This window comes from Neomonachus schauinslandi, chromosome 10 (assembly GCF_002201575.2).
Source record: "Neomonachus schauinslandi chromosome 10, ASM220157v2, whole genome shotgun sequence".
In the NCBI taxonomy this organism is placed as follows: Eukaryota; Metazoa; Chordata; class Mammalia; order Carnivora; family Phocidae; genus Neomonachus; species Neomonachus schauinslandi.
The window spans coordinates 115,115,424-115,139,981 of record NC_058412.1 but is presented as its reverse complement, the minus strand read 5'-3'; the positions used below and the strand labels follow the sequence as shown (position 1 = coordinate 115,139,981).

At 44.2% G+C, this 24,558-nt stretch overlaps 1 protein-coding gene across 3 annotated transcripts; it reads left to right on the top strand.

The window, feature by feature from the left end:
- Nucleotides 1–12: 12 nt before the first annotated feature.
- On the top strand, nucleotides 13–23,987 carry NFS1 (NFS1 cysteine desulfurase). Of its 3 annotated transcripts, XM_021688942.2 has the most exons (13): nucleotides 13–166; nucleotides 785–894; nucleotides 1,622–1,738; nucleotides 3,245–3,328; nucleotides 10,500–10,652; nucleotides 14,009–14,102; nucleotides 14,774–14,908; nucleotides 18,223–18,380; nucleotides 19,081–19,186; nucleotides 19,266–19,347; nucleotides 20,255–20,338; nucleotides 20,735–20,824; nucleotides 23,309–23,987. In XM_021688942.2, the coding sequence occupies exons 1-13, from the start codon at nucleotides 70–72 to the stop codon at nucleotides 23,370–23,372; spliced, it is 1,374 nt and encodes a 457-aa protein (XP_021544617.2). In that variant the 5' UTR covers nucleotides 13–69; the 3' UTR covers nucleotides 23,373–23,987. The 3 variants fall into 3 exon arrangements, with proteins under 3 accessions (XP_021544617.2, XP_044774510.1, XP_044774511.1); XM_044918575.1 differs by lacking the exon at nucleotides 10,500–10,652; XM_044918576.1 differs by lacking the exons at nucleotides 13–166; nucleotides 3,245–3,328 and having other exon boundaries at nucleotides 801–894.
- Nucleotides 23,988–24,558: the final 571 nt, after the last annotated feature.

Genomic DNA, 24,558 nt, shown 5'->3' with positions numbered 1-24,558 from the left:
GCAGAACTTCCGGGAGCGCGTAGCTGAGGACTGCCGCGGCTTCGGGCGGGGGGCTTTGCCTGCGGGACCATGCTGCTGCGAACCGCTTGGAGGCGGGTGGCCGCGGCTGTGCGGGTCGCTCCGGGGCCCAAGTCCGTTGCGCCCACTCGGGGGCTGCGCCTGCGCGGTACGCTCCGGGCCCTGCTCGTCGCCACCGTCCCTGCAGGCGCGGACCTTCCCCCTTGGCGTGGCGACGCACCTGAGTATTACGGAGCCTCCCTCTTACGCCCATTACGCAGACCCCCTGACCCTGCCTTCTGGCTGCACCCCTCAAACTTCCTCAGGCTCGCGCTCAGAGTCGTTGACTTCGCCGCGTCGCCCTTCAGATCCTGCCCCACGGGCCCTCGGATCCTTGGAAGCTCGGTCGGCCTTCAGACCTCTCCTGGCCAACTTTAAGAGATGCTGGTCGTCCAGCCACTAATCTTTGAGGGAGATCTTACCTACTCTGTCTCCTTAGTCCTTGTAAATGGCTTTGCCCTTTCGGATCCCTCCCAGCTCCCAACGAAGCAATTCGAATATTGTCCCAACATCCCCCTCCAAGATCATGGTCTGTCTCCCTTCCTTTTACAGTTTAAGTTCTGTGATGTGATGTTTTCTTTTCCACTGAGCTTCAACCCCAGCATCCTTTCAGCTCATCTCACCTTCATCCAGCTTTCACCTTCTGCTGCCTTGGATACCCTGTATCCATAGGTTTTCTCACGCTTGGCCACTCCATACCTTTTTTTTTTTTTTTTTTTTTTTTCAGCTGTAGACCTTTTTCCCCAGTCGGCTGTTCCCTCAGATACAGCCACTGCCCCACAGGCGGAGTCAATGCTGCGACCTCTGTATATGGATGTGCAAGCTACAACTCCTCTGGTAAGGATGGAGGAACAGCTTTCCCCAATGCTGTTTATAACAGTTATATTGCAGAAGTGACAATGCACAGAAATGACTGGATCCTGCAGAAGTGAGAGCCATTTCGAAGTGTGTGTTGGGAAAAGCAATGAGCCAGAAGTCAGGAGGTTTAAGTTGTAATAAACTAGAAATGGCTCTACTACTTACTAGCTATTGACCTTGGTGAAATCACTTCAGTGTAGGCACTATAGTAGGAATAAAAGCATAGGCTCTGGAATTAGCTGGATTGCTACTTACTATGTGAATTTGGGTAGGTATTAAATAGATTAAAAGACATAAAGCAACCCTTTAAACAGAACCTGGCACATGATAAGCACTTCAATATTAGTGGAAGATTTCATCAACATGGGGACTCTTGTCATATCCTGGCCCTTATAGATCCCATCACCTGGTAGGAATGGAAACACGTGCAGAAACAGCTGTCAGGACAAGGCAAAGTTTGTAGATTACCTGAGGAGATGGTAGAATAATCATCTGGTAGAATGATTAAAGGTGGGTTGAGAGTGGGAGTATATTAGGCTGATATTTGTTTAGTACCTGAGGGGATGGAAGAATGTTTGAAGCTCAATCTAGGCAGTGTGTGAAGGGTTGGGAGTGTGTTGAGGCAGGTTGGGCAAGTCTGAGGGGATGGAGTGGGGCCTGAGTGATCTATGGACTCAAGGAGACTGATCTGTTCTGTTGTGCTCAGGACCCTCGGGTGCTGGATGCCATGCTCCCTTACCTAGTCAACTACTATGGAAACCCACACTCCCGGACACATGCTTATGGCTGGGAGAGTGAGGCAGCCATGGAACATGCTCGCCAGGTTAGTATAGAAGACTCTAGGAGGTTCTGATGTCAGAGGTTCGGTGGACTGTGGGAGACATTTCCTTGATAGCTCTGGGTGGAGATGGAAGTGGTTTGGGGCTCTTTCAGAAAGAGATTTAGAGAGCAGGCCTGGGAGTCTCTCTGAAGGCATTTTATTAGTTTTTACATTTCCTAACTAAATGAACTTTGGAATGTTTTCTAATTTCTCTAAGCCTCAATTTCCACACATTGAAAATGGAGATTGTAATAGTTCCTATTCCTTAGGGTTTTTGTGTGGATTCAATGAGATACTGCTGATGATGTGTTTATTGACACATGCTTTTACATACTAAGAGCTCAATAAGTGCTTTTTATTTTATTATTTTATTTTATTTATTTATTTTTTAAGTAGGTTTCACGCCTAGCATGGAGCCCGATGTAGGGCTTGAACTCATGACCCTGAGATCAAGACTTGAGCTGAGTGAGATCAAGACTGAGTTGCTTAACTGACTGAGCCACCCAGGCACCCCTCAATAAGTGCTTTCTAAAAAGCCAGTGTTGTGGGGCGCCTGGGTGGCTCAGTCGGTTGAACATCAGATTCATGATTTCGACTCTGGTCAGGATGTCAGGGTTGTGAGATGGAGCCCCATGTTGGGCTCCACACTCAGCCACGCTCAGTGGGGAGTCTGCTTGAGATTCTCTCTCCCTCTTCCTCTGCCCCTCCCTCCACTCACGCTCACTCACTTGCAAGCACTCTCTCTCTCTCAAATAAATAAATACATCTTAAATAAATAAATACATACATACATAAATAAAAAGCCAATATTGGGGCACCTGACTGGCTCAGTCAGTATAGCATGTGGTTCTTGATCTCCGGGTTGTGAGTTTGAACGCTGCGCTGGGTGTAGAGATTACTTAAAAATAAAATCTTTGGGGAGCCTGGGTGGCTCAGTCAGTTAAGCTTCTGCCTTCTGCTCAGGTCATGATCCCAGCGTCCTACTTATTTTTTTTAGATTTTATTTATTTATTTGACAGAGAGAGACACAGTGAGAGAGGGAACACAAGCAGGGGGAGTGGGAGAGGGAGAAGCAGACTTCCTGTTTACAGAGAGCCCAATGTGGGGCTCGATCCCAGGACCCTGGGATCATGACCCAAGCCGAAGGCAGACGCCCCCCCCAGGGTCCTACTTAGTGGGGAGTCTGCTTCTCCCTTTCCCTCTGCCCCTGTTCCTGCTCGTGTTCTCTCTCTCAAATAAATAAAATCTGTAAAAAAATAAAATAAAATCTTTAAAAAATAAATAACCATTATTATTATTATTTTGTATTAGGCAGGGAAAGAGCCTCAGATCTGGGATGGAACTAAATCTACCCATTGTCTGACCCTAGTGAGTGCACAGCTTCTTCCTGGGCAGTTGATAGGATGCAGTGGAGCTTTTTTTGAACCAGAGCTCCTGTCCCAGCTGTGTCTGTAGTTGCACTCCTGCCTGGGAAACTGATGTCATTTATCTCTGTTTCTTGGTTTGCAGCAAGTAGCATCTCTGATTGGGGCTGATCCTCGTGAGATCATTTTCACTAGTGGTGCTACTGAATCTAACAACATAGCAATTAAGGTAAGAGAACCAGAGGGCATATCTGGGCTTTCCTGACTTGGGAGATGGTGTCCCTCCATCATTTGGGCTCATAAATGTATTTCCCAGCTAGCCACCCCTACCCTATTTTGAAAAACGACACAGGCAAACATACGCTTTTTCTGATTTGTTGCTTCCTTCAATCCTCTGTGATCTACTCCACCTTAAATCTTTGTTCCTGTTGAACTAAGTTTAGTGAGGTAGTCGGATGTGAAAGGAGGTGGCTCTTTAACCATTAACCCTGGTGTTATGGGTGGAAGCTACTTCAGGGAGTGGATAATGGTGACTCAACCCTTTTCCTCATCCTTTTTTTCTTTTAAAATTTTATTTTATTTATTTTTAAAGATTTTATTTATTCATTTTAGACACAGAGATACAGAGAGAGAGAGAGCATGAGCAGGGGAAGAGGCAGAGGGAGAGGGAGAAGCAGGCTCCCTGCTGAGCCAGGAGCCCAATGTGGGGCTCGATCTCAGGACCCTGGGATCATGACCTGAGCCGAAGGCAGACACTTAACCATCTGAGCCACCCAGGCACCCCTAAAATTTTATTTTTTTTAAGTAATTTTTATATGCAATGTGGGTCTCCCACTCACAACCCCCAGATCAAGAGTCACACGCTCTACTGACTGAGCCAGCCAGGTGCCCCTTCACCATCCTTTTGATCTAATCACAGTGAAATCCAAAATCCATTTGCAATTGGGCATGCTTCTCTGCTTCTGGTTACCAGCTTTACACTTATATATGTGGTCTCAGGGCTGCCCTCCTCCCACCTTCCCTTTTCTTCTGATGAGATCTATTTGCAGCAAGTTTTTCCTGTTTCTTTTTTTTTTTAAAGTTTATTAAAAAGGGGGGTGGCGCCTGGGTGGCTCAGTTAGTTAAGCAACCGCCTTCAGCTCAGGTCATGATCCTGGGGTCCTGGGATCGAGCCCCACATTGGCTCCCTGCTCAGCGGGAAGCCTGCTTCTCCCTCTCCCACTCCCCCTGCTTGTGTTCCCTTTCTCGCTGTCTCTCTCTCTCTCTCTGTCAATTAAATAAATAAATAAAATCTTAAAAAAAAAAGATTTATTTATTTTAGAAGGGGGAGGGGCAGAGGGAGAGAAAGTCCCAAGCTGACTCCATGCTGAGCACAGAGCCCAGCACAGGGCTCTATCCCATGATTCAGAGATCATGACCTGAGCTGAAACCAAGAGTCCAACCAAGAGTACAACGTTTAACTGACTGTGCCACCCAGGCACCCCTTTTAAAAAATTTTTAATTTGTGAAAGATTTTGTGCGTGTACATATATATATATATATATATATATATATATATATATATTTTTTTTTTTTTTAGAGAGCACGCACAAATGGGAGGTGGTAAAGGAAGGGTAGAGGAAGAGGAGAGAGAGACTCTCAAGCAGGCTCCGTGCCCAGCCTGAAACCCAGTGCAGGGCTTAATCTCACGACCCTGAAATCATGACCTGAGCCAAAATCAAGAGTTGGTTGCTTAACCAAGGGGCGCCTGGGTGGCTCAGTCAGTTAAGTGGCTGACTCTTGATTTCGGCTCAGGTCATGGATCTCCGGGTCCTTGGATTGAACCCCATGTTGGGCTCCCCACTCAGCAGGGGTCTGCTTGAGGATTCTCTCTCTCCCTCTGCCCCTCTCCACACTTGCTTGTGCTCTCTCTCTAAAATAAATTAAAAATTTTTTTTTTTAAGATTTTATTTATTTATTTGACAGAGAGAGACACAGTGAGAGAGAGAATACAAGCAGGGGGAGTGGGAGAGGGAGAAGCAGGCTTCCTGCTGATCAGGGAGCCCGATGTGGGGCTCCATCCCAGGACTCCGGGATCATGACCTGAGCCGAAGGCAGACGCTTAACGACTGAGCCACCCAGGCGCCCCTCAATTAATAAATCTTAAAAAAAAAGAGTCAGATGCTTAATCGACTGAGCCCCAGGATTTTATATTTTCAAGTAATCTCTACACCCAATTTAGGACTTGAATTTATAACCCCAAGACCAAAAGTTGCATGCTCTATGACTGAGCCAGCCAAGTGCCCTTCCTGTTTCTTTAGATGTTCCCATTTTGAGGTATTGGTTGTTGTGCTTCTGCAGGCGTTCACTGCATTGTGGTGTCTCTCTTCGATTGGATGGGGGCCCCCAAAATGTGGGTTGAAGTCGGTGGTGCGGGTGGTGAAAGGTTGCACCTGAGGCAGAACAAAGGAGATAGAAGTTTATTGAATACACAGCAGGGGAGTGGTGGGCAGGACAGCAAAGGAGAGATGGTCTGCAAGAAGGCAGTGGGTGGGGTCTACTTTTTAAAGGGGAGGTGAGGAGGTATGGGGATGGATGGAATTTCCCCTTTTTTGGCAACTGTGCCTGGTTGTGAGTAGCCCATTGTTTAGTTAGGGCCTGTGGATATTTTGTGGTGGGTCTCCTGATGTCTGTTTCCAGCAAGGGAGTCGCTGTGGGCCCTTTTACCTTGATCATGTCTCCATTGCTCAAGCCTGTTGTCTAAAAGCAGCCTCTACATTCATCACCCATTTTGAGATCAGTCACTCTATCTTTGGGTCTTTGGTGCTAACAAAAGTAAAATTCCACTCTCAGTAGTCATGCTGGTGTTTTTCATGCAACTTAATCACATTGGAGTGGGCCTGGTTGCCAGAACCACTTGTGTGAATACCAAGGCTCTGAGAAAGTGTGTACTGCTCTAGGTTCAACTGTCTGCACCTCCTCTCACCTTTGTCTCTCAACTGTGCTGCTGGTATTGGTTTTTCGGAGCTTAGACTGTGTGTAGGGGGCCTGGGAGGAGGTCTAGAGTCGTCAGCACCCTGCCTGATTCTATTAGCCGGAAGGTGTCCTTCCTTTGGAATGCAGAAACCACAGAACCAGGGTGGCGATCCCTCCAAAAATGGGGATGATTTCTGGAATGGGGAGCGTTTTTATTTTTTTATTTTATTTTATTTTTAATGATTTTATTTTTTTTTAAGATTTTTTTATTTATTTGACAGAGAGAGACACAGCGAGAGAGGGAACACAAGCAGGGGGAGTGGGAGAGGGAGAAGCAGTCTTCCAGCTGCGCAGGGAGCCCGATGCGGGGCTCGATCCCAGGACCCTGGGATCATGACCCGAGCCGAAGGCAGACGCCTAATGACTGAGCCACCCAGGCGCCCCTGGGGAGTGTTTTTAAAACTGAAAATCTCTACTGTCCCCAAACCTAGAAGCCAGGATTGCTAAGACTAGTTGTATCAGTTTTCCCCTTAGTCTCCTGAATGGGTAAATCTGTTACAGGATTCAACACTGTGGGTAACTGAGATAGGAGAGAATAGAAGGGGGTGGGGAACTTTTTTTTTTTTAAGATTTTGTTTATTTATTTATTTATTTTTAAAGATTTTATTTATTTATTTGAGAGAGAGAAATAGAGAGAGCACGAGAGGGGAGAGGGTCAGAGGGAGAAGCAGACACCCCGCTGAGCAGGGAGCCCGATGCGGGACTCGATCCTGGGACTCCAGGATCTTGACCTGAGCTGAAGGCAGTCGCTTAACCAACTGAGCCACCCAGGCGCCCAAGATTTTGTTTATTTATTTGACAGAGAGAGATACACAGCGAGAGAGAGAACACAAGCAGGGGGAGTGGGAGAGGGAGAAGCAGGCTTCCCGCGGAGCAGGGAGCCCGATGCGGGGCTCTATCCCAGGACCCTGGGATCATGACCTGAGCCGAAGGCAGACGCCTAACGACTGAGCCAGCCAGGCGCCACTAAGGAACTTTTTTTTTTTTAAGTGAAGTGAAAGTTTATTAAGTGAAGGTGAGAACAGAAAGGAAAGAAAAAAAGCTCTCTAGAGTGAGAGGGGTCCTGAATGGGTTGCCCAGGGGTGGGGAACTTTTAAATGTTTTCCTTTTCATGTTCCTTATCCTCAAGAACATACAGTTTTTATATAGTTATAGTTCTGGCCTAATTCGTTTTACATTCTGCTTTTTTATTTTTATTTTTTTTAATTTTTTAAAAAGATTTTATTTAGGGCACCTGGGTGGCTCAGTCATTAAGCGTCTGCCTTTGGCTCAGGTCATGATCCCGGGGGCCTGCTTCTCCCTCTCCCTCTGCCTGCTCTTCTCCCTGCTTGTGCTCTCTCTCTCTCACTCTGCCAAATAAATAAATAAAATCTTAAAGAAAGAAAAAAGATTTTATTTTTTTACTTGAGAGAGAGAGAGTGAGCACAGGTGGGAGGCAGAGAGAGAGGGAGAAGCAAACTCCCTGCTGAACAGTGAGCCCGATGCAGGGCTCGATCCCTGGATCCCGGGAACATGACTTGAGCTTAACCGACTGAGCCACCCAGGCGCCTCTATATTCTGCCTTTTTTTTTTTTTTAAGATTTTATTTATTTATTTATTAAAGAGAGATAGAATGAGCAATGGGGAGGGGCAGAGGGGGAGAGAGAGAAGCAGACTCCCTGCCAAGCAGGAAGCCTGTTGCAGGGCTCGATCCCAGGACCTGGAGATCATGACCTGAGCCAAAGGCAGATGCTTAACTGTCTGAGCCACCCAGGTACCCCTATATTCTGCTTTTTAAAAGATTTTATTTATTTGAGAGAGAGAGTGCGAGGGCAGGGAGGGTGCAGGCAGGGAGCAGAGGGGGAGGGAGAGTGAGGGGAATGAATCTCCAGCAAATTCCACACTGAGCACGCGGAGCCCAGCGAGGGGCTGGATCCCAGGACCCTGAGATCATGACCTGAGCCAAAACCAAGAGTTAGACACTTAACTGAGTCATCCAGGCACCCCTGTATTCTGCTTTTAAAGTAGTATTCTATTATAAGCTTGTGGGGGAAATGGGGTTGCATGGTTTTTGTTTTGTTTTAAGATTTTTTTTTATTTATTTATTTGAGACAGAGAGAATGAGAGAGAGAGAGCACATGAGAGGGGGGAGGGTCAGAGGCAGAAGCAGACTCCCCGCCGAGCAGGGAGCCCGATGCGGGACTCGATCCAGGGACTCCAGGATCATGACCTGAGCCGAAGGCAGTCGCTTAACCAACTGAACCACCCAGGTGCCCGGTTTTTGTTTGTTTTAAGTAGGCTCCACACTGGGTGTGGAGGCCAGTGTGCAGCTTAAACTCACGACCCTGAGATTGAGACCTGAGCTGAGATCAAGAGTTGGAGGTTTATTTTTTTATTATTTATTTTTTTGAAAGATTTTATTTATTTATTTGACAGAGAGAGAGACAGCGAGAGAGGGAACACAAGCAGGGGGAGTGGGAGAGGGAGAAGCAGGCTTTCCGCTGAGCAGGAAGCCCAATGTGGGGCTCGATCCCAGGACCCTGAGATCATGACCTGAGCCGAAGTCAGATGCTTAACTGATTGAGTCACCCAGGCATCCCTCAAACTTCATAATTTTTATTTTTATTTTTTATTATTTTTTTTAAAGATTTTTTATTTATTCGTTTGAGACACAGAGAGAGAGAGAGAGAGAGCATGAGCAGGGAGAGAGGCAGAGGGAGAGGGAGAAGCAGGCTCCCCGCTGAGCCAGAAGCCCGATGTGGGGCTTGATCCCAGGATCCTGGGATCATGACCTGAGCCAAAGGCAGATGGTTAACCATCTGAGCCACCCAGATGCCCCAAACTTTATAATTTTTAATATAACTACCTTCTTTTTCATGGAGTTGTGTTATCATACTTTACTATTCATATTTCTGTTGTTGGATGTGTTTAATCTTTTTTTTAAAATTTAAATTCAATTAGCAATAATCTTTCCATTTTTTTTTAAAGATTGTAAATACAGCAAAAACATATTTCATCTCTATAGCTTGACCTGTCTTTTGAAATATTTCCCTAAGGTAAATCCTGAAATGAGGAATCACAGTTAAAGACTGTGAATACAGATTTTAAGACCTCTTTCTAGGGGCGCCTGGGTGGCTCAGTTGGTTAAGCGACTGCCTTCAGCTCAGGTCATGATCTCAGGGTCCTGGGATCGAGCCCCGCATCGGGCTCCCTGCTCGGCGGGAAGCCTGCTTCTCCCTCTGACCCTCTCCCTGCTTGTGTTCCCTCTCTCGCTGTCTCTCTCTCTGTCAAATAAATAAATAAATAAATCTTAAAAAAAAAAAAAAAGACATCTTTCTAAATGATTTTCTGAAGAGATGATAGCATAATTACTTCCATCAGCAAGGAATGAGTATATGAGTTTTACTTCTACACTGGCAGCTTTGGGTATCAGTGTCACCATATTTGCATGTTTTACTATTAAGTGGAAATAAAGAGAGAAGCTTTTTCCTGGGATGCAAGGATAGGCATGTTCCCTATTTTCTACCTGTGGTGTCATAAAAAATATATTTTTTTATATAAAAATTCCTGGCACAGAGCCTCAAAAATCCTTGGATTTCCTGAATAATAGAAGTGTCTTTTGTTATTCATAACAAACCTCTTTGGACCTTCTGAATTTATGGTAATGAAGTGACTCATGTGGACTCTTGGTTGCAAGGGACTGGCTAGCTGCTCCAGAAGAACAAAGCTTGTGATTAGAGGGTTGGAACTTTCAGCCCTACTTCCCTCAGGGCAGGAGAGGGGAACCAGAGATTGAGTTCAGTCCTGTGGCCAGTGATTCAATCAGTCATGCCTCGGTAATGAAACCCCCATAAAAACTCCAGACAGTAAGGCTCAGAGGATCCTCCAGGTTGGTGAACTCATGGATGCGCTGGGCAGGTGGCATGCCTAGATTCACAAAGACAGGACATGGAAACTTTGTGCCCATCCCCTCCTCAGGCCTCGCCCTATGCATCTCTTCCATTTGGCTGTTCCAGAATTGTATCCTTTATAATAAAACTGTAATAGTGTAGTGCTTTCAGCAAGTTCTGAGAGTCATTTAGGTGAATTATTGAACCTTAGGGGGCTGGGGGAAGTCCAAAATTTGTAGCCAGCTGGGCGAAAGTACTGGAGGCTGGCTTGTGACACCTGGGCCTTGTGGCTGACATCTGAAGTGGGGCTAGTCTTGTGGGACTGAGCCCCTTAATCTGCAGGATTTGACTAATTCACGGTAGTTAATGTCAGAATTGTTGATTGTAGTACATTGGTGTCACAGAATTGATGTTGGAACATACAACTCTTTCCCACTTTTTCTTTCAAGTGGGATTGAAGTCCTTGCTGTTTCTCCTGAGTATACCTTCCTTCCTTCCACCACCACCAATTTTTAGGGGGTGGCCAGGTTCTATAGGTCACGGAAAAAGCACTTGATCACCACTCAGACAGAGCACAAATGTGTTTTGGATTCCTGCCGTTCACTGGAAGCTGAGGGCTTTCAGGTCACATACCTCCCGGTGAAGAAGAGTGGGATCATCGACCTGAAGGTAGGAGTGGCTACTGGTGGGAGGGGCAAAATAGGAGGGGCTTGACTTCAGCCTGTAAATCTGTCTTCAGCCTCAGCTGGAGCTTTGAAGGACTAGATCTAATGGTGAGGGGGAGCTTAGAGAAATAGGCCTGGGAGAGAAGCTGAGCATATGTTCCCCCTGAGTGTGCACTATCTTCTTTTTCTCTGGAGGAGTTTTTCTCAGCTTTGTCAGTGCTTCCTGGTTTGTCTGAGGGCCACTGGGTGTGTGTGCAGGATGCTAGGGATTCAACACTCACCATGGAAAAGCTCTGGCTTCCTCCTCCCCTGTACTGATGTTTCTCATCCCTCTAAAGAGGAGGTGTAGTTTTGTGAAGAATATTTCCTTTGTGGCCCATATCCTTATATGTATATTTTGGGTAGGGAGTTCACGCATCTTGTTCACCAGATTTTGGATACCAGCATCCCTAGTCAAATCCTAAGATACAATTTGTGGACAGAGCCGTGTTATATGCAAGTAGAGATCATTTTACTTCATTTCCAACCTGGATGCCTTTATTTATTTATTTATTTCTTGCCCAATTGCCTGGCAGGAGCTTCTAGTACAAAGTTGAATAGAAGTGGTGAGAACAGACACCCTCATTTTGTTCCTGATCTTGGGTGAAAGATTTCCTCATTAAGTATGATGTTAACTGGATTTTTCATAGCCGTTCTTGCATAAATGTCCTTTATTAGATTGAAGAAGTTCTCCTCCAAGTCTGTTGATTTTTTTTGTTGTTGTTGTTATCATGAATGCATTTTGGTTTTATCAGTTGGTTTTTTGTGTTTATTGAGGTAGCCATGGGGTTTTGTTCTCTATTAATATGGTTTATACATTGATTGATAGGTTGCTGGATTTGGTTTGCTAGTGTTTTTTTTGTTTTGTTTGTTTGTTTTTTAAAGATTTTATTTATTTAAGAGAGAGAGAGAGCAAGGGCAGGTGGGAGAGGGAGAAGCAGGCTCCACGCTGAGCAGGGAGCCCAGTGTGGGGCTCAAACCCAGGACCCTGGGATCATGACCTGAGCCGAAGGCAGATACTTAAATGACTGAGCCACCCAGGTGCCCCAGTTTGTTATTGTTTTCTTAAGGATTTTTGTATCTATAGTCCTCAGGGATCCTGATTTGTAGTTTTCTTGTGATATCTTTGTCTGGTTTTGATACCAGGGTAATACTGGTCTCAGAATAGACATGGTGGTTGTCACCTAGTGTTCCAATATTGTTGACCACTGTGCCCCTTCATAAAACCGTCCCCTTCAGCCACACTGCCTTCATATCTCCCTGATCGGTCCTGGCCAATCCTGTTGTGGGCCTCTTCTCACATAGTCCCTTACCCTTGGTATCTTCTCCTTTTCTTTGCACTTTCCTTAATTCTCTCCCTCTTTTTTTTTTTTTTTAAAGATTTTATTTATTTATTTGAGAGAGAGAATGAGACAGAGAGAGAGAGCATGAGAGGGGGGAGGATCAGAGGGAGAAGCAGACTCCCTGCCGAGCAGGGAGCCCGATGTGGGACTCGATCCCGGGACTCCAGGATCATGACCTGAGCCGAAGACAGTCGCTTAACCAACTGAGCCACCCAGGCGCCCGTTCTCTCCCTCTTTTAACCACTTAGCTCAAGTTCAGCTCTTTGGTGAAATCATTTTGGCTGCCCCAACCCCTATTAATATCTTTTTTCTCTAAATTCCTTAAATTCCTATTGTTTTTTACTGCTGTGCTCTGTTACATGTTTATGTCTATCTCTCCACTAGGTTAAGTCTCTTGAATACTAGGAGCATGTATTTTCTGGCTTTTTATTTCTCGTAATACTTAACATTTGCTTTTCTTTCGCCTTATAGTATTTATTATTCCATAGAGCTTGGCACTAGGGATAGCGGGATGAACAAGACAAGCTTAGTCCCTGCCTTTAGGGAGCTTACATTCTAGTGAAGGGGACAGTTAACATATAAACAAACATATAAATGAAGTAGTTACAAATTGGAATAAATGCTATGAAGGAAGCAAACAAGAAGCTGAGAGAAATATGACATTGAGCCCCTCTAGTAGACCAGTGTCCGGGAAAGCAAGATGTTGGGAGGCTGATTAATAATTCCATTATGAGAAACATTTTAGTCCAATGAGGTCCCTACCTCAGTGTTGTCACCAATAACCTTGTTTTTTGCTACTTACTTTGTTGTTTGCAGCTTACTCTGACAACCTTATGTAGGAAAGGTTCTCTCTCTCTTTTTTTATTAAACTTTTAATTTTTAAATAATTGTAGATTCACATGTGGTTGTGAGAAATAGTACAGAAGATCTCATGTACCCTTTACCCATTGTCCCCCATGGTAATATCTTGAAAAAGTATAGTACAATAGCACAACCAGGGTATTGACATCGACACAGTCTGCCAATCTTATTCTCATTTCCCCAGTTTTACCTCTACTCACTCATCACACGTAGGTTTGTGTAACTACCACCACCATCAAATTAGTTTTATCACCACAGTGATGCTTCATGTTCTTTTAAAACCACTAATTTGGGGGTGCCTGGGTGGCTCAGTCAGTTAAGTGTCTGCCCAGGGTTCTGGGATCGAACCCTGCATTGGGCTCCCTGCTCAGCAGGAAGCCTGCTTCTCCCTCTCACACACTCCCCCTGCTTGTGTTCCCTCTCTCGCTGTGTCTCTCTGTCAAAAAATAAATAAATAAAATCTTAAAAAAAACAAAAACAAAACAACACTAATTTGAATCCATTTCTTTAATTTTGTCATTTCAATAATGTTATATAAATGGAATCATAAAGTATGTAACCTTGAGGGACTAGCTTTTTTCACTTAGCATAAGTCTTTGGCAAGTCATTTAGGTTGTTAACATGTCTCAGTAGTTTGTTCTTTCTGTTGCTGAGTCGTAGTCCATGTGGTAGAAGTACCACAGTTTAACCATTCACCTGTTGCACGACCTCTGGGTTGGTTCTAGGTTTTGGCTGTTCTGACAAAAGCTGCTATGAACATTTATGTATAGGTTTTTTGTGTGAATCTGTTTTCATTTCTCTGAGATAAATGCCCAACAGTGCAATTACTGGGCCATATGGTAATTTCATGTTTAGTTTAGTAAGAGACAAAAACTGCCAAACTGTTTTCCAGCGTGGCTGTGCCATTTTACGTTCCTACTAGTAGTAATAACCAAGTGTGTGAATGATGCGGTTTCTCTGAATCCTTGCCAGTATTTTGTGTTGTCACTATTTTTATTTTAACCATACTGATAAGTGGGTGGTGAAAGGCCCCTTTCCAAGACTAAGCTTGCCTACATTCTGAGTTAGGTAGGACTTTGTTGGTACTGTATAGTCTCCTTGCTCCTGATACTCTTAGGAACTAGAGGCTGCCATCCAGCCAGATACCAGCCTGGTCTCAGTCATGACTGTGAACAATGAGATTGGAGTGAAGCAGCCCATTGCGGAAATAGGTGAGTACCATGAGTAGACCTTGATGCTTGCCCACCACTGGGGTCCATATGAGGAGCAAGAGTGGTCTAGGAGGGAGATCAAGGGAAAGGGAGTTTTAGTTCCTTGTTCAAAGACCTATTGTGTATGGCATAGCAGTATTTGAATCCAGGTCTAGTATTCTTTCTGTTCTTTTCATTTAACTGCAGTTGCTGCCCAAAACAAAACACCGCCCTTTTTTCTCTTCCTCTTTCACCTTTGTCACTTTAGTACATCTCTTTATTATGCTCACTTAGAGCCCAAGACTCACCCTGTAACTCCTAAGGCACATTAGCAAATAGCTCTGCTAATCTTTGCTTCCTTTAAATTAAGAAGGATATAAAAGTTGGTCTGATACATGGAAAGGCCCGTGTTAACAAGGTAAGAAGAGTCTTACACATCAGAATATCAGGGATGTTTTGATTTGGTGATGTGTACTTGCCCTTAATTTTTCTAGTGAAGGAAACTAGCTGAGAATGACAGAGAGAGTGGGAGGAAGAGAGAAGGAAGAGAGAGAGTGAGAAGTTATCTACTGTATGGCTAAAGGCTAATGCCAGATGCAGTTTTGCCTTAGAACTCATGGTATGTTGTTGGGTCACTGCCAGGTGACTTCCCAGCATTGTGCTATGATTCTTCCCTTCTGTTGTTTCCTCAGGGCGGATTTGCAGTTCCAGAAAGGTATATTTCCATACTGATGCAGCCCAGGCTGTTGGAAAAATCCCACTTGACGTCAATGACATGAAAATTGATCTCATGAGCATCAGTGGTCATAAAATCTATGGTCCCAAAGGTACCAGCCTCTCCTGGAGTTTCTTCTCTCAGACCTCGCAGTAAACTCCTTGATAGGTGTTTCTTGAACTTATTTGGGACTATTGTTGCTCTCAGAGGAAGTTGTACAATCATAGTGTCTTGCAGAATGCAAGTGTCCTTTAGCAATAACCAAGAACACTTGCCTATTTGTAGACTCTTGCAGTTAACTGTATATAGTAGTCCATTGTTCCATGGTATCTTTAGAAAATCCTTAGAGGGGCGCCTGGGTGGCTCAGTCGTTACGTGGCTGCCTTCGGCTCAGGTCATGATCCCAGCGTACTTCTTACTCTCCCACTCCCCCTGCTTGTATTCCTTCTCTTGCTGTGTCTCTCTGTCAAATGAATAAATAAAATCTTAAAAAAAAAAGAAAGAAAGAAAGAAAATCCTTAGAAAGCAAGTGAAGGTTAATTTGGTTGAGGAACAAAGGGTTTTATCATATCAAATTTAACTAGATAAGGCCAGCTATCTTGTCTGCCCCACTATGATATTCAGAGCAATGTGCTTTGAGTCCTCCATTCCCTGTGTCTTTCTGTAGCCTAGGGGAAGACTGGGCTTTTACATCTCTTGGTGTTTATGTCTATATTTAATGTGTTCCTGTTAGTCTCTCAAGGATACTTATCTGTTCCCTATGGTCCTCTTTGGCCCAGGATTGTTTCTTAGCTAGAATTCTTTTCACTCCAATCTTGTTTTCTATTTTATGGAGGTAGCCATAAAATTCCTCTGTCTCTGGGGTGAGGGCCTCTGGGGGTTGGTAATGCTGGTACACTTTCTATGTTCATAGGGTATGTCATTGGGGTATACACCCTGAGGAAAAAGCTGTGATAGCTGCTGGAAATATATAAGATGGCTTCTTCTCAAGGTTCCCAGAGGTTATCAAGTGTTTCTGTGAGCTTTTATTATAAAAAACACGATAGGCATTCTATCTTTAATCAATATGTTGCCTTTATTGGCTTTTATTATGGGAATACGTATTTTGACAAAACCAATTGAGCAGAAGCTCTGATCTGCATTTACATGTGTATAGGTATCTCTCACTATCCAAACTCCTGCTTTCTGAAATCAGGATTTCAGTGGATTTAGATAACATGGTATCTTTCACTATCCAGATGTGGGGTCAGAGCATGTGCTCTCTGAACTTGGGAACTGCAGAGATTCACATAGTGAGGATACTTGAATCTCATGAGGAAATGAAGTATTTCTTAATTAAGTGTAGTTTGTTACATAAATTATTTCAAAACTGGGGTCCTTTGTAATAAATTTGGGGAGTACTGCCTTAGTTTTGGTAGATAGTACCTACAATCTCCGCCTAAGAAGTTGTTCTGCAACTTCTTAGTTGCAGATGGAAGAAGATGAACTTCACCAAGTGGCCACTCTGTTTAAAACCTGTGACTACTTTGTGACTATCTTTGCACATTCATGGTCATATTTTGGCATGAAATTCCTATAAGTTGGTTTGCCAAGTCTTAAGTTATATACATTTTTTTAAAAAAAGATTTTATTGGGGCGCCTGGGTGGCTCAGTCGTTAAGCGTCTGCCTTCAGCTCAGGTCATGATCCCAGGGTCCTGGGATCGAGCCCCGCATCGGGCTCCCTGCTCCGCGGGAAGCCTGCCTCTCCCTCTCCCGCTCCCCCTGCTTGTGTTCCCTCTCTTGTTGTGTCTCTCTCTGTCAAATAAACAAATAAAATCTTGGGGAAGAAAAGATTTTATTTATTTTATTTGAAAGAAAGAGAGAGAGTGAGAGAGTGTGCACAAGCAGGGGGAGGAACAGAAGGAGAGGGAGATAGTCTCCAGCAGACTCCTTGCTGAGTGCAGAGTCTGACATGGAGCTCAGTCCCACAACCCCGAGACCATGACCCGAGCTGAAACCAAATGTCAGACACTCATCCGACTGAGCCACTTAGGCGCCCCTTAAGTTACATACATTTTTAAGCTTTGATACACTTTGGGAGAGTGTGCTAATTAATTCCACTCTGATCTTTCTGTTTTTTCCCCCAAAGATTTTTGGGTTTTTTTGGTTTTGGTTTTTTTTTTTAAGATTTTATTTTTACATAATCTCTACACGCAACATGTGGCTTGAATTTATAACCCCGAGATCGAGAGTCGCATTTTCCACTGACTAAACCCGCCAGTCACCCGCCCATTTAAAAAAAAAATTTATTCTGGGGGTGCCTGGGTGACTCAGTCGGTTAAGCGTCTGCCGTCAGCTCGGGTCATGATCTCAGGGTCCTGGGATCGAACCCCATGTCGGGCTCCCTGCTCAGTGGGGAGTCTGCTTCTCCTTCTCCCTCTGCCTCTTCCATTTGCTCTCTTTCTCTCTCAAATGAATAAGTAAATCTTTAAAAAAAAATTTATTCTGTTTAGACAAGGTAATATATTTACATGGTTCCAAATTCAAAAGCTACAAAAAAGTACAAGGCTGGAAAGTCTCTCACATCTTTCTACCATTAATGTAGTTCTCCTCTGGGGAGGCTGTTTTTTGAATATTTTTCTAGAATTATTCTATATGTTTACAAGCACATATATATTTCTCCTCCTACCCCTATGTTTTTACTAAAAAAATAGCATAGTATACTCATTGTTCTGCATCTTCCTTTCTTCACCTAATAATTTTTTTTTTTTAAGTAAAGTACAAACTTTATTCAGATTTCACCCGTTTTCTAACAGTGTATCTTGGAAATTTTATAGTGACAGTACAGAAGGAGCTTCCTCTTTTATACACCAGCTTTGTATTTCATTGTGTGGACTATATCATAATTTATTTGCCCATTCCCCTGATGATGAATATCTGAGTTGTTTCTGATATTTTGCTCTTATGAATAGTGATACATTGCATGATGTCATTTCAGACATGCATAGGGAGCTAGTTTAAACCATTCGGTTATTACTCCTAGTACTTACCTTCCTGATGTTAAATTTTTTTTTTTTTTAAGATTTTATTTATTTATTTGACAGAGAGAGACACAGCGAGAGAGGGAATACAAGCAGGGGGAGAGGGAGAGGGAGAAGCAGGCATCCCACTGAGCAGGGAGTCTGATGGCGGGGCTCGATCCCAGGACGCCGGGATCATGACCTGAGCTAAAGGCAGACGCTTAACGACTGAGCCACCCAGGCACCCCCAATAATTTTTCTAAATATTATGCTTTTACTGCTGTTTCTCCTTTTCCTCCATTTTTTTTTATTTTGAAGAATTTCAAGCTTACAGAAAAGTTGAAAGAATATTTTGACCCCTTTTGAAAGTGATACTTTGTTTCATCTGCATTTTTTTTCTCTTTTGTAACAAACTGTGTTTCCCAGGGGTTGGTGCCATCTACATTCGCCGCCGGCCCCGTGTGCGTGTGGAGGCCCTGCAGAGTGGAGGGGGGCAGGAGCGGGGTATGCGGTCTGGGACAGTGCCCACACCCTTGGTGGTGGGGCTGGGGGCCGCATGTGAGGTGGCACAGCAAGAGATGGAGGTATGGGGAGGACAATTCCCTTCTGTAACTTCTTCCCCTGTTCAGGTCTCCTATTGAGGCTTCTCAGCACAACTGAGTCAGACCTCTGCTAGAAGAGGAGGGTTAGGAAACCCATCCTTGTCCCAGTGCTGCTGGAATCTTGTTCTGAGGGAGGTGTTATGGGCTCCAAAATCCAGGTCCTTTCAGTAGTTATTGGCTCATTTATTTCTAGCTTATTGGAACCATGTGTCCAGTTATTTTTATTTTTTTTAATTTAATTTAATTTTATTATGTTAGTCACCATACACTACTTCATTAGTTTTTGATGTAGTGTTCCATGATTCATTGTTTGCGTGTAATACCCAGTACTCCTTGCAATACGTGCCCTCCTTAATACCCACACCGGGCTAACCCATCCCCCCACCCCCTCCCCTCTAAAACCCTCAGTTTGTTTCTCAGAGTCCATAGTCTCTCATGGTTCGTCTCCCCCTCCGATTTCCCCCCCTTCATTTTTACCATGTGTCCAGTTATTGAGCACCTTTGCGTGCCAGGTGCTGTACTCAGTACTGGGCATACAGTGGTCTCCATGAGTAACACAGGATGATAGGTGGGCCTGATGCACAGTCACTTCTGAGCACAGGAAAAGGGCTCCTCATCTTGTATGTTTCTGAGCTGTTAATGGTCAGTCACTATGCTTAGTCCTCCCTTGCCTGCTCCTCAGTACGACCATAAGTGGATCTCAAAGTTAGCAGAGCGGCTGACACAGAAGATAATGAAGAGCCTTCCGGACGTGGTGATGAATGGGGACCCTGAGCACCATTACCCAGGTATGGACATGCCCTTTCTATCCCCATTCTGGAAGAGCCTAAGACTTTGAACCTCCTCTTACAGTGATTCTCTCTCCAGGCTGTATCAACCTCTCCTTTGCATATGTGGAAGGGGAGAGTCTGCTGATGGCACTCAAGGATGTCGCCTTATCCTCAGGGAGGTGAGTTGGACTGGATAGACAGGAACTATGATAGGGCTCGTTAGCCTGGCCCCTAAGTGGCGTAACAGATTATTAAGCTTCTTAGTGTGGAGATGACAGGCACAAGAGCTCTTGGTTAAGTGTAAAGGTCATTTTGTAAGTGCTGATTTTTTAGCTGGCTTGGCACTGGCTGAAGTTTGCCACCTTAAGAAGGCTTCCCGGGGTAGAATTTTGTGCCTTTTGTGGCCCCAGGAGATGCGTGCATCTGTTCTAGTGTTATACTAGCTGTTCTGTTGCAGACCTCCAGAACTGAAGGATGCTCCAAAGGCCACCAAAGGTTTAGCTGCCATCTAGGCTAGTACTGATGGTGTGTTCAATTGTAGGGGAGTGAGCACTTGGTTCTCTGCTGCTCTTGGTTGTCAGACGCAGCTCATGTGGTATCATGTTCTTTCATACTTTGGTAATGTCCTTGCCCAAGAAGGATATCCTCCATAAGGGCTAGAGGAGCTAGGTTCACATTCCAGAAAATGCAGGCAGCATTGGGCCCTTTAGCTCTCCCAGATTAGTATGTCTCTTTTATCTCCATGTAATGACTTCAGGGACCTGGGGGTGGGAGCAAGACTAGGGGTTTGTGGGGGCGCCTGGGTGGCTCAGTTGGTTAAGCAACTGCCTTCAGCTCAGGTCATAATCCTGGAGTCCCGGGATTGAGTCCCGCATTGGGCTCCCTACTCAGCAGGGAGTCTGCTTCTCCCTCTGACCCTCCTCCCTCTCATGCTCTCTGTCTCTCATTTTCTCTCTCTCAAACTGATAAATAAAATCTTTAAAAAAAAAATAAAAAAGACTAGGGGTTTGTGACTAAAAGCAGGGGTTTGTGACTAAAAGCAGATGTCGATGATGAAGTGAACAAGGTCCTTGTCTTTCTCCTCAGTGCCTGCACCTCTGCATCCCTGGAGCCCTCTTATGTCCTTCGAGCAATTGGCACTGATGAGGATTTAGCTCACTCTTCTATCAGGTCAGTCAGTTGAGCTGCAACATTTATGAAAAGCATCCTCTTTTGTATTATTCATCTCCTATTATAGTCTCCTCAGACTTGTTTTCCTTATCCCTTCTTGCTTCTTGAAAGTTTCTAGAGCAGTGGTTCTCAGACTTCGTCGAGTATCACTTGGGAAGTTTGTGAAGATTTCTGAGTCCCACACTCAGAGATTTTGATTCACTAGGACTGGAGGAGGTATAAGAAACTTCTCTGGTGACGCTATTGTGGGTGATCCACAGACCGATGTTCTGAGAAACTCTGGCTATGTTCTTTCCGTGTCTTTTGTGGAATAGATCCTCATTGAGTATTTGCTGAATGGATTTACCCTGGTGCCAGAGTTCAGATGCAGAGCTCTTCTCTTGTGCCTTTTTCCAGATTTGGCATTGGCCGTTTCACTACAGAGGAGGAAGTGGACTACACAGTAGAGAAGTGCATTCACCATGTGAAGCGTCTTCGAGAAATGAGGTATGCACTATGCACCAGAGAGCCTTTGGAAGAAATTGTAGTGCTGGCTCGTCTCTTATCCTCCAGCTATGTATTCACACTGCCAGAAACCAACCTTTGAGAATACTTGGATTTTAGGATTTAGAAGTTCCACAGAGTTGGGGCCCCTGTCTGGCTTAGTCGGTAGAGCATGTGATTCTTGATCTTGGGGTCGTGAGTTCAGGCCCCACATTTGGCATGGAGCTTACTTAAAAATAAATACATACATACATACATACTTATATACATAAATAAAAGTTCCACAAAGCCAGATAGTGGATCTCCTTGGCTACTTGTTTTCGGAATAGGACAAAGTGTTTTTAAAAACTAAAGAACTATGTAAATTCAGATGTTTTTCATTATTATAGTATTAATATCAATACAAAATTAGCGATTTTTAGACTAAGAGAAAAACTCTCTTTAAGATAGGGATTCTTAATTTGGGTTGTGTGGCTAGACTTTGGGAGGTACATGATAGCCCTGAAATTGTATGCTAAATATTGTGTTGTTTTGCATTTTCTTTGAAAGAAGGTTCATAGTTTCCATCAAATTCTCAAAAGATTAAGAACTATTCTTCAGAGTGTTCTTTGTGAAGGTGCTTTATAAGCAAGGTCAAGAGATGCTTTGTCAGCCAGTTGCCACCGGGGCTTCCCTTAATAGCCATAGAGTTCTACTTCTTCTTGGGGACATTGAGGCCTCTGGAATTTTTCAGAGTCTGGCTCCATCCTGGTTAAATTCAACTTTCCGGATTCTCTTGGTCTAGTTATTGAGAGTGAGGAAGTTCGGGTATATGCCCTTCTTCCCTTTATGAACTTTCCTAGGCCTTTCTGGGCTCTGGATTTTCCTTCCCAGGGTCTAGTTGTATTGCTTAAATATCTACAGCTTGCTTAGTTTTCTTAGGCTCAAGATTCCTCCTTGGGGGCGCCTGGGTGGCTCAGTTGGTTAAGCGACTGCCTTCAGCTCGGGTCATGATCCTGGAGTCCCTGGATCGAGTCCCGCATCGGGCTCCCTGCTCGGCGGGGAGCCTGCTTCTCCCTCTGACCCTCCCCCCTCTCATGAGCTCTCTCTCTCTCTCATTCTGTCTCAAATAAATAAATAAAATCTTTAAAAAAAAAAAAAAAAAAAAAGATTCCTCCTTGGCTTGGCTTTTTGGTACTCTTTGACACACTCAAAGGGCATTTCTACTGACCATGCTGCAAAGCCTTATTCTTCTTATCTGTGGCTTCAGCATCTTCACCCTGTTTCTTCTGACCTTTACAAACTGAATTCAGCCTGGTCTCATTAGCCCTCAGCTAAAGCTTTACAATGTGAGTCTATGACAATAAGTGACCTCTAAAGAGAAAGGACAGAAAGGAGATGGCTAATTTTAAGAGCCATGGAAAATCTCATACATAGAAAGGCATGCTGGGAATGCATGGCATAAAGGAGGCAAAAATCCAAGTATTCTCAAAGGTTGGTTTCTGGCAGTGTGAATACATAGCTGGAGGATAAGAGAGGACCCATAAGCCAAGAACAGAATGAAATTGGGTAGAAGAATATTAACTGGGGAAATCCAAACCAGAATCCCATATTCATAACACATTGAAGTAATTATCTGGTCTGGGAATATTATCTAAGGCATTCAAGCTGAAGGGAGTCAGAGCTTAGCAGATTTATCAGCAGCAGTTCTTGTGTGAGATGGGATGCTCAGTTCTAATATCCAAAAGGTACTTTTGAATTGGAACCAGGGATGTTGGAAGCACAGTCCAACTCTGGGGAGATGAGGCTGTTAGGAATTGGTTAAGGGTGCTACATACCTAGGTAATTATGGCTAAGCTCTAGACCTAACAGAGAAGTAGAGCAAAACCCGGAAAGAAGTGTGAAAAGTGGTCCATGTGTGATAGGGATGAGTAGAGAGGCTGAAACTTGCTGCTTACACAGGTTCCAAGGGTCTTGGTACTACCAGGGAAACTGTGTCCATAGTCTGTCATGAATGGGATGAGAGCTTCTTGAATATGACCACAACCTGATGCCACTGGCTTGGCCCCACTGGAGCTGAGCCTGGGCTATCCAGTTATTGTTTGTTGGCAGCTGTGGAGAGGCTAAAGCTGACAAGGATTTAAAGAGAGCTGGGAGGGCGCCTGGGTGGCTCAGTTGGTTAAGCGTCTGCCTTCGGCTTAGGTCACAATCCCAGGGTCCTGGGATCAAGTCCCACATCTGGCTCCCTGCTAAGTGGGAAGCCTGCTTCTCCCTCTCCCCCTCCCCCCTGCTCGTGCTCTCACTCTCTCTCTCAAATGAATAAATAAAATCTTTAAAAAAAAAGAGAGAGCTGGGAAAGACTTGCTAACCACTATATTGGGTCTCTCAGGGCAAGAAAGTGGAGAGACAAGAATGGATGAAGAGAATTTAGGGCTCAGGGGTCAGAGACCAGTGTCGGTTGTTTCCTGTCTAAGCCCTTACTCACCCAATGTCTCTTTCTTTTGGCAGCCCTCTCTGGGAGATGGTGCAGGATGGCATTGACCTCAAGAGCATCAAGTGGACCCAACATTAGAAGAGTGGGCCTCTGAATTTGTGCTGACCTCGCTTCTCCTGCCTCACCAACCCATGCACATCTGGATACCTTGTTATACCCAGTGGGTGTTTCATGTTCAAACCAGAATTTGTGTAGCCCAGTTGACTTCAGCATCAGCCCACCATCAGCCTAAGATAGAAACACAAGAAAACTATCTTTCCTGAGCCTCAGCTCCTTTGGTGGGGAACACTCACCATTTCTCTCTAGGAGTCCTTCTCTGGTCTTATGGTGAATGGGTGTTCTTGGTGGGGAAAGCCAGAGGAACTGGAAGAAGGTTCTTTGTTCAGAGACCTCAGTGCTCTATGTGGACATTTGAATTGTTGCTTACTACTGGTCAGCAAGACTAATTCCTTCAGGAACAAGCATAATCAACTACTATTTAATTTCTTTTTTGGCTCCAAAGCTCACCTCTTCATGTTGATTATAGACTGACAGCAAGTTTCTTAGAAGGCTTGTCTCCTGTTCTTGTCCCCCCTTATTTTTTTTGACCTAATGGAGCTAGAAATATCTATATGACTCCACCCACTATTCTAATACTTTGTTTCTTTTTAAAAATTGTTAATTTGCAGATCAGAAAAATAAAATCACCTTCCTGTATTTAATTTGTGACTTTATGAAAGTCTCAGAGAAAATTCCAACCTGTGGTTGGGAATCAGGAACAAACTACCACTCCACTTGATTCCCATAAATGACTTTTTAAGGAGGTGTTACATAAGCAAAAACGTGATTTCCAGCCATGGAAAGAACTAGAGATGAATGAGAAATGAAAAGGAGCTGGAAGAATAAAGGGCCTGAGGTTTAAAAAGGCATGATGTGTTTGAGAAACCAATAGGCTAATATAGCTAGAGTAGTTTTTCCATTTGTGGGTCTGACACTATAGGTGAATAGTTACCAGCACTAAAAAAAGCAAGAGAAAAAAATAGAGTATATCACATATTTTAAGTATTTTGCTTGCTTATTTATTTATTTATGAATAAGTAGGCTGTACACCCAGTGTGGAGCCCAAACCTCTGACCTTGAGATCAAGAGTCAGACACTTAACCCACTGAGCCACCCAGGCACCCCTTATTTATTTATTTTTAAATAATCTCTACATCCATGTGGGGCTCCAACCTTCAACCCTGAGATCAAGAGTCACGTGTTCCACTGACTGAGCCAGCCAGGC

What these genes read in the sequence shown, in the direction of transcription:
- NFS1 (XM_021688942.2), top strand. Translation starts at nt 70, where the DNA reads ATGCTGCTGCGAACCGCTTGGAGGCGGGTGGCCGCGGCTGTGCGGGTC. An exon ending in TGCAAGCTACAACTCCTCTG is followed by an intron (nt 895 to 1,621) that starts GTAAGGATGGAG and finishes TGTTGTGCTCAG; the next exon opens with GACCCTCGGGTGCTGGATGC. An exon ending in TTAGCTCACTCTTCTATCAG is followed by an intron (nt 20,339 to 20,734) that starts GTCAGTCAGTTG and finishes GCCTTTTTCCAG; the next exon opens with ATTTGGCATTGGCCGTTTCA.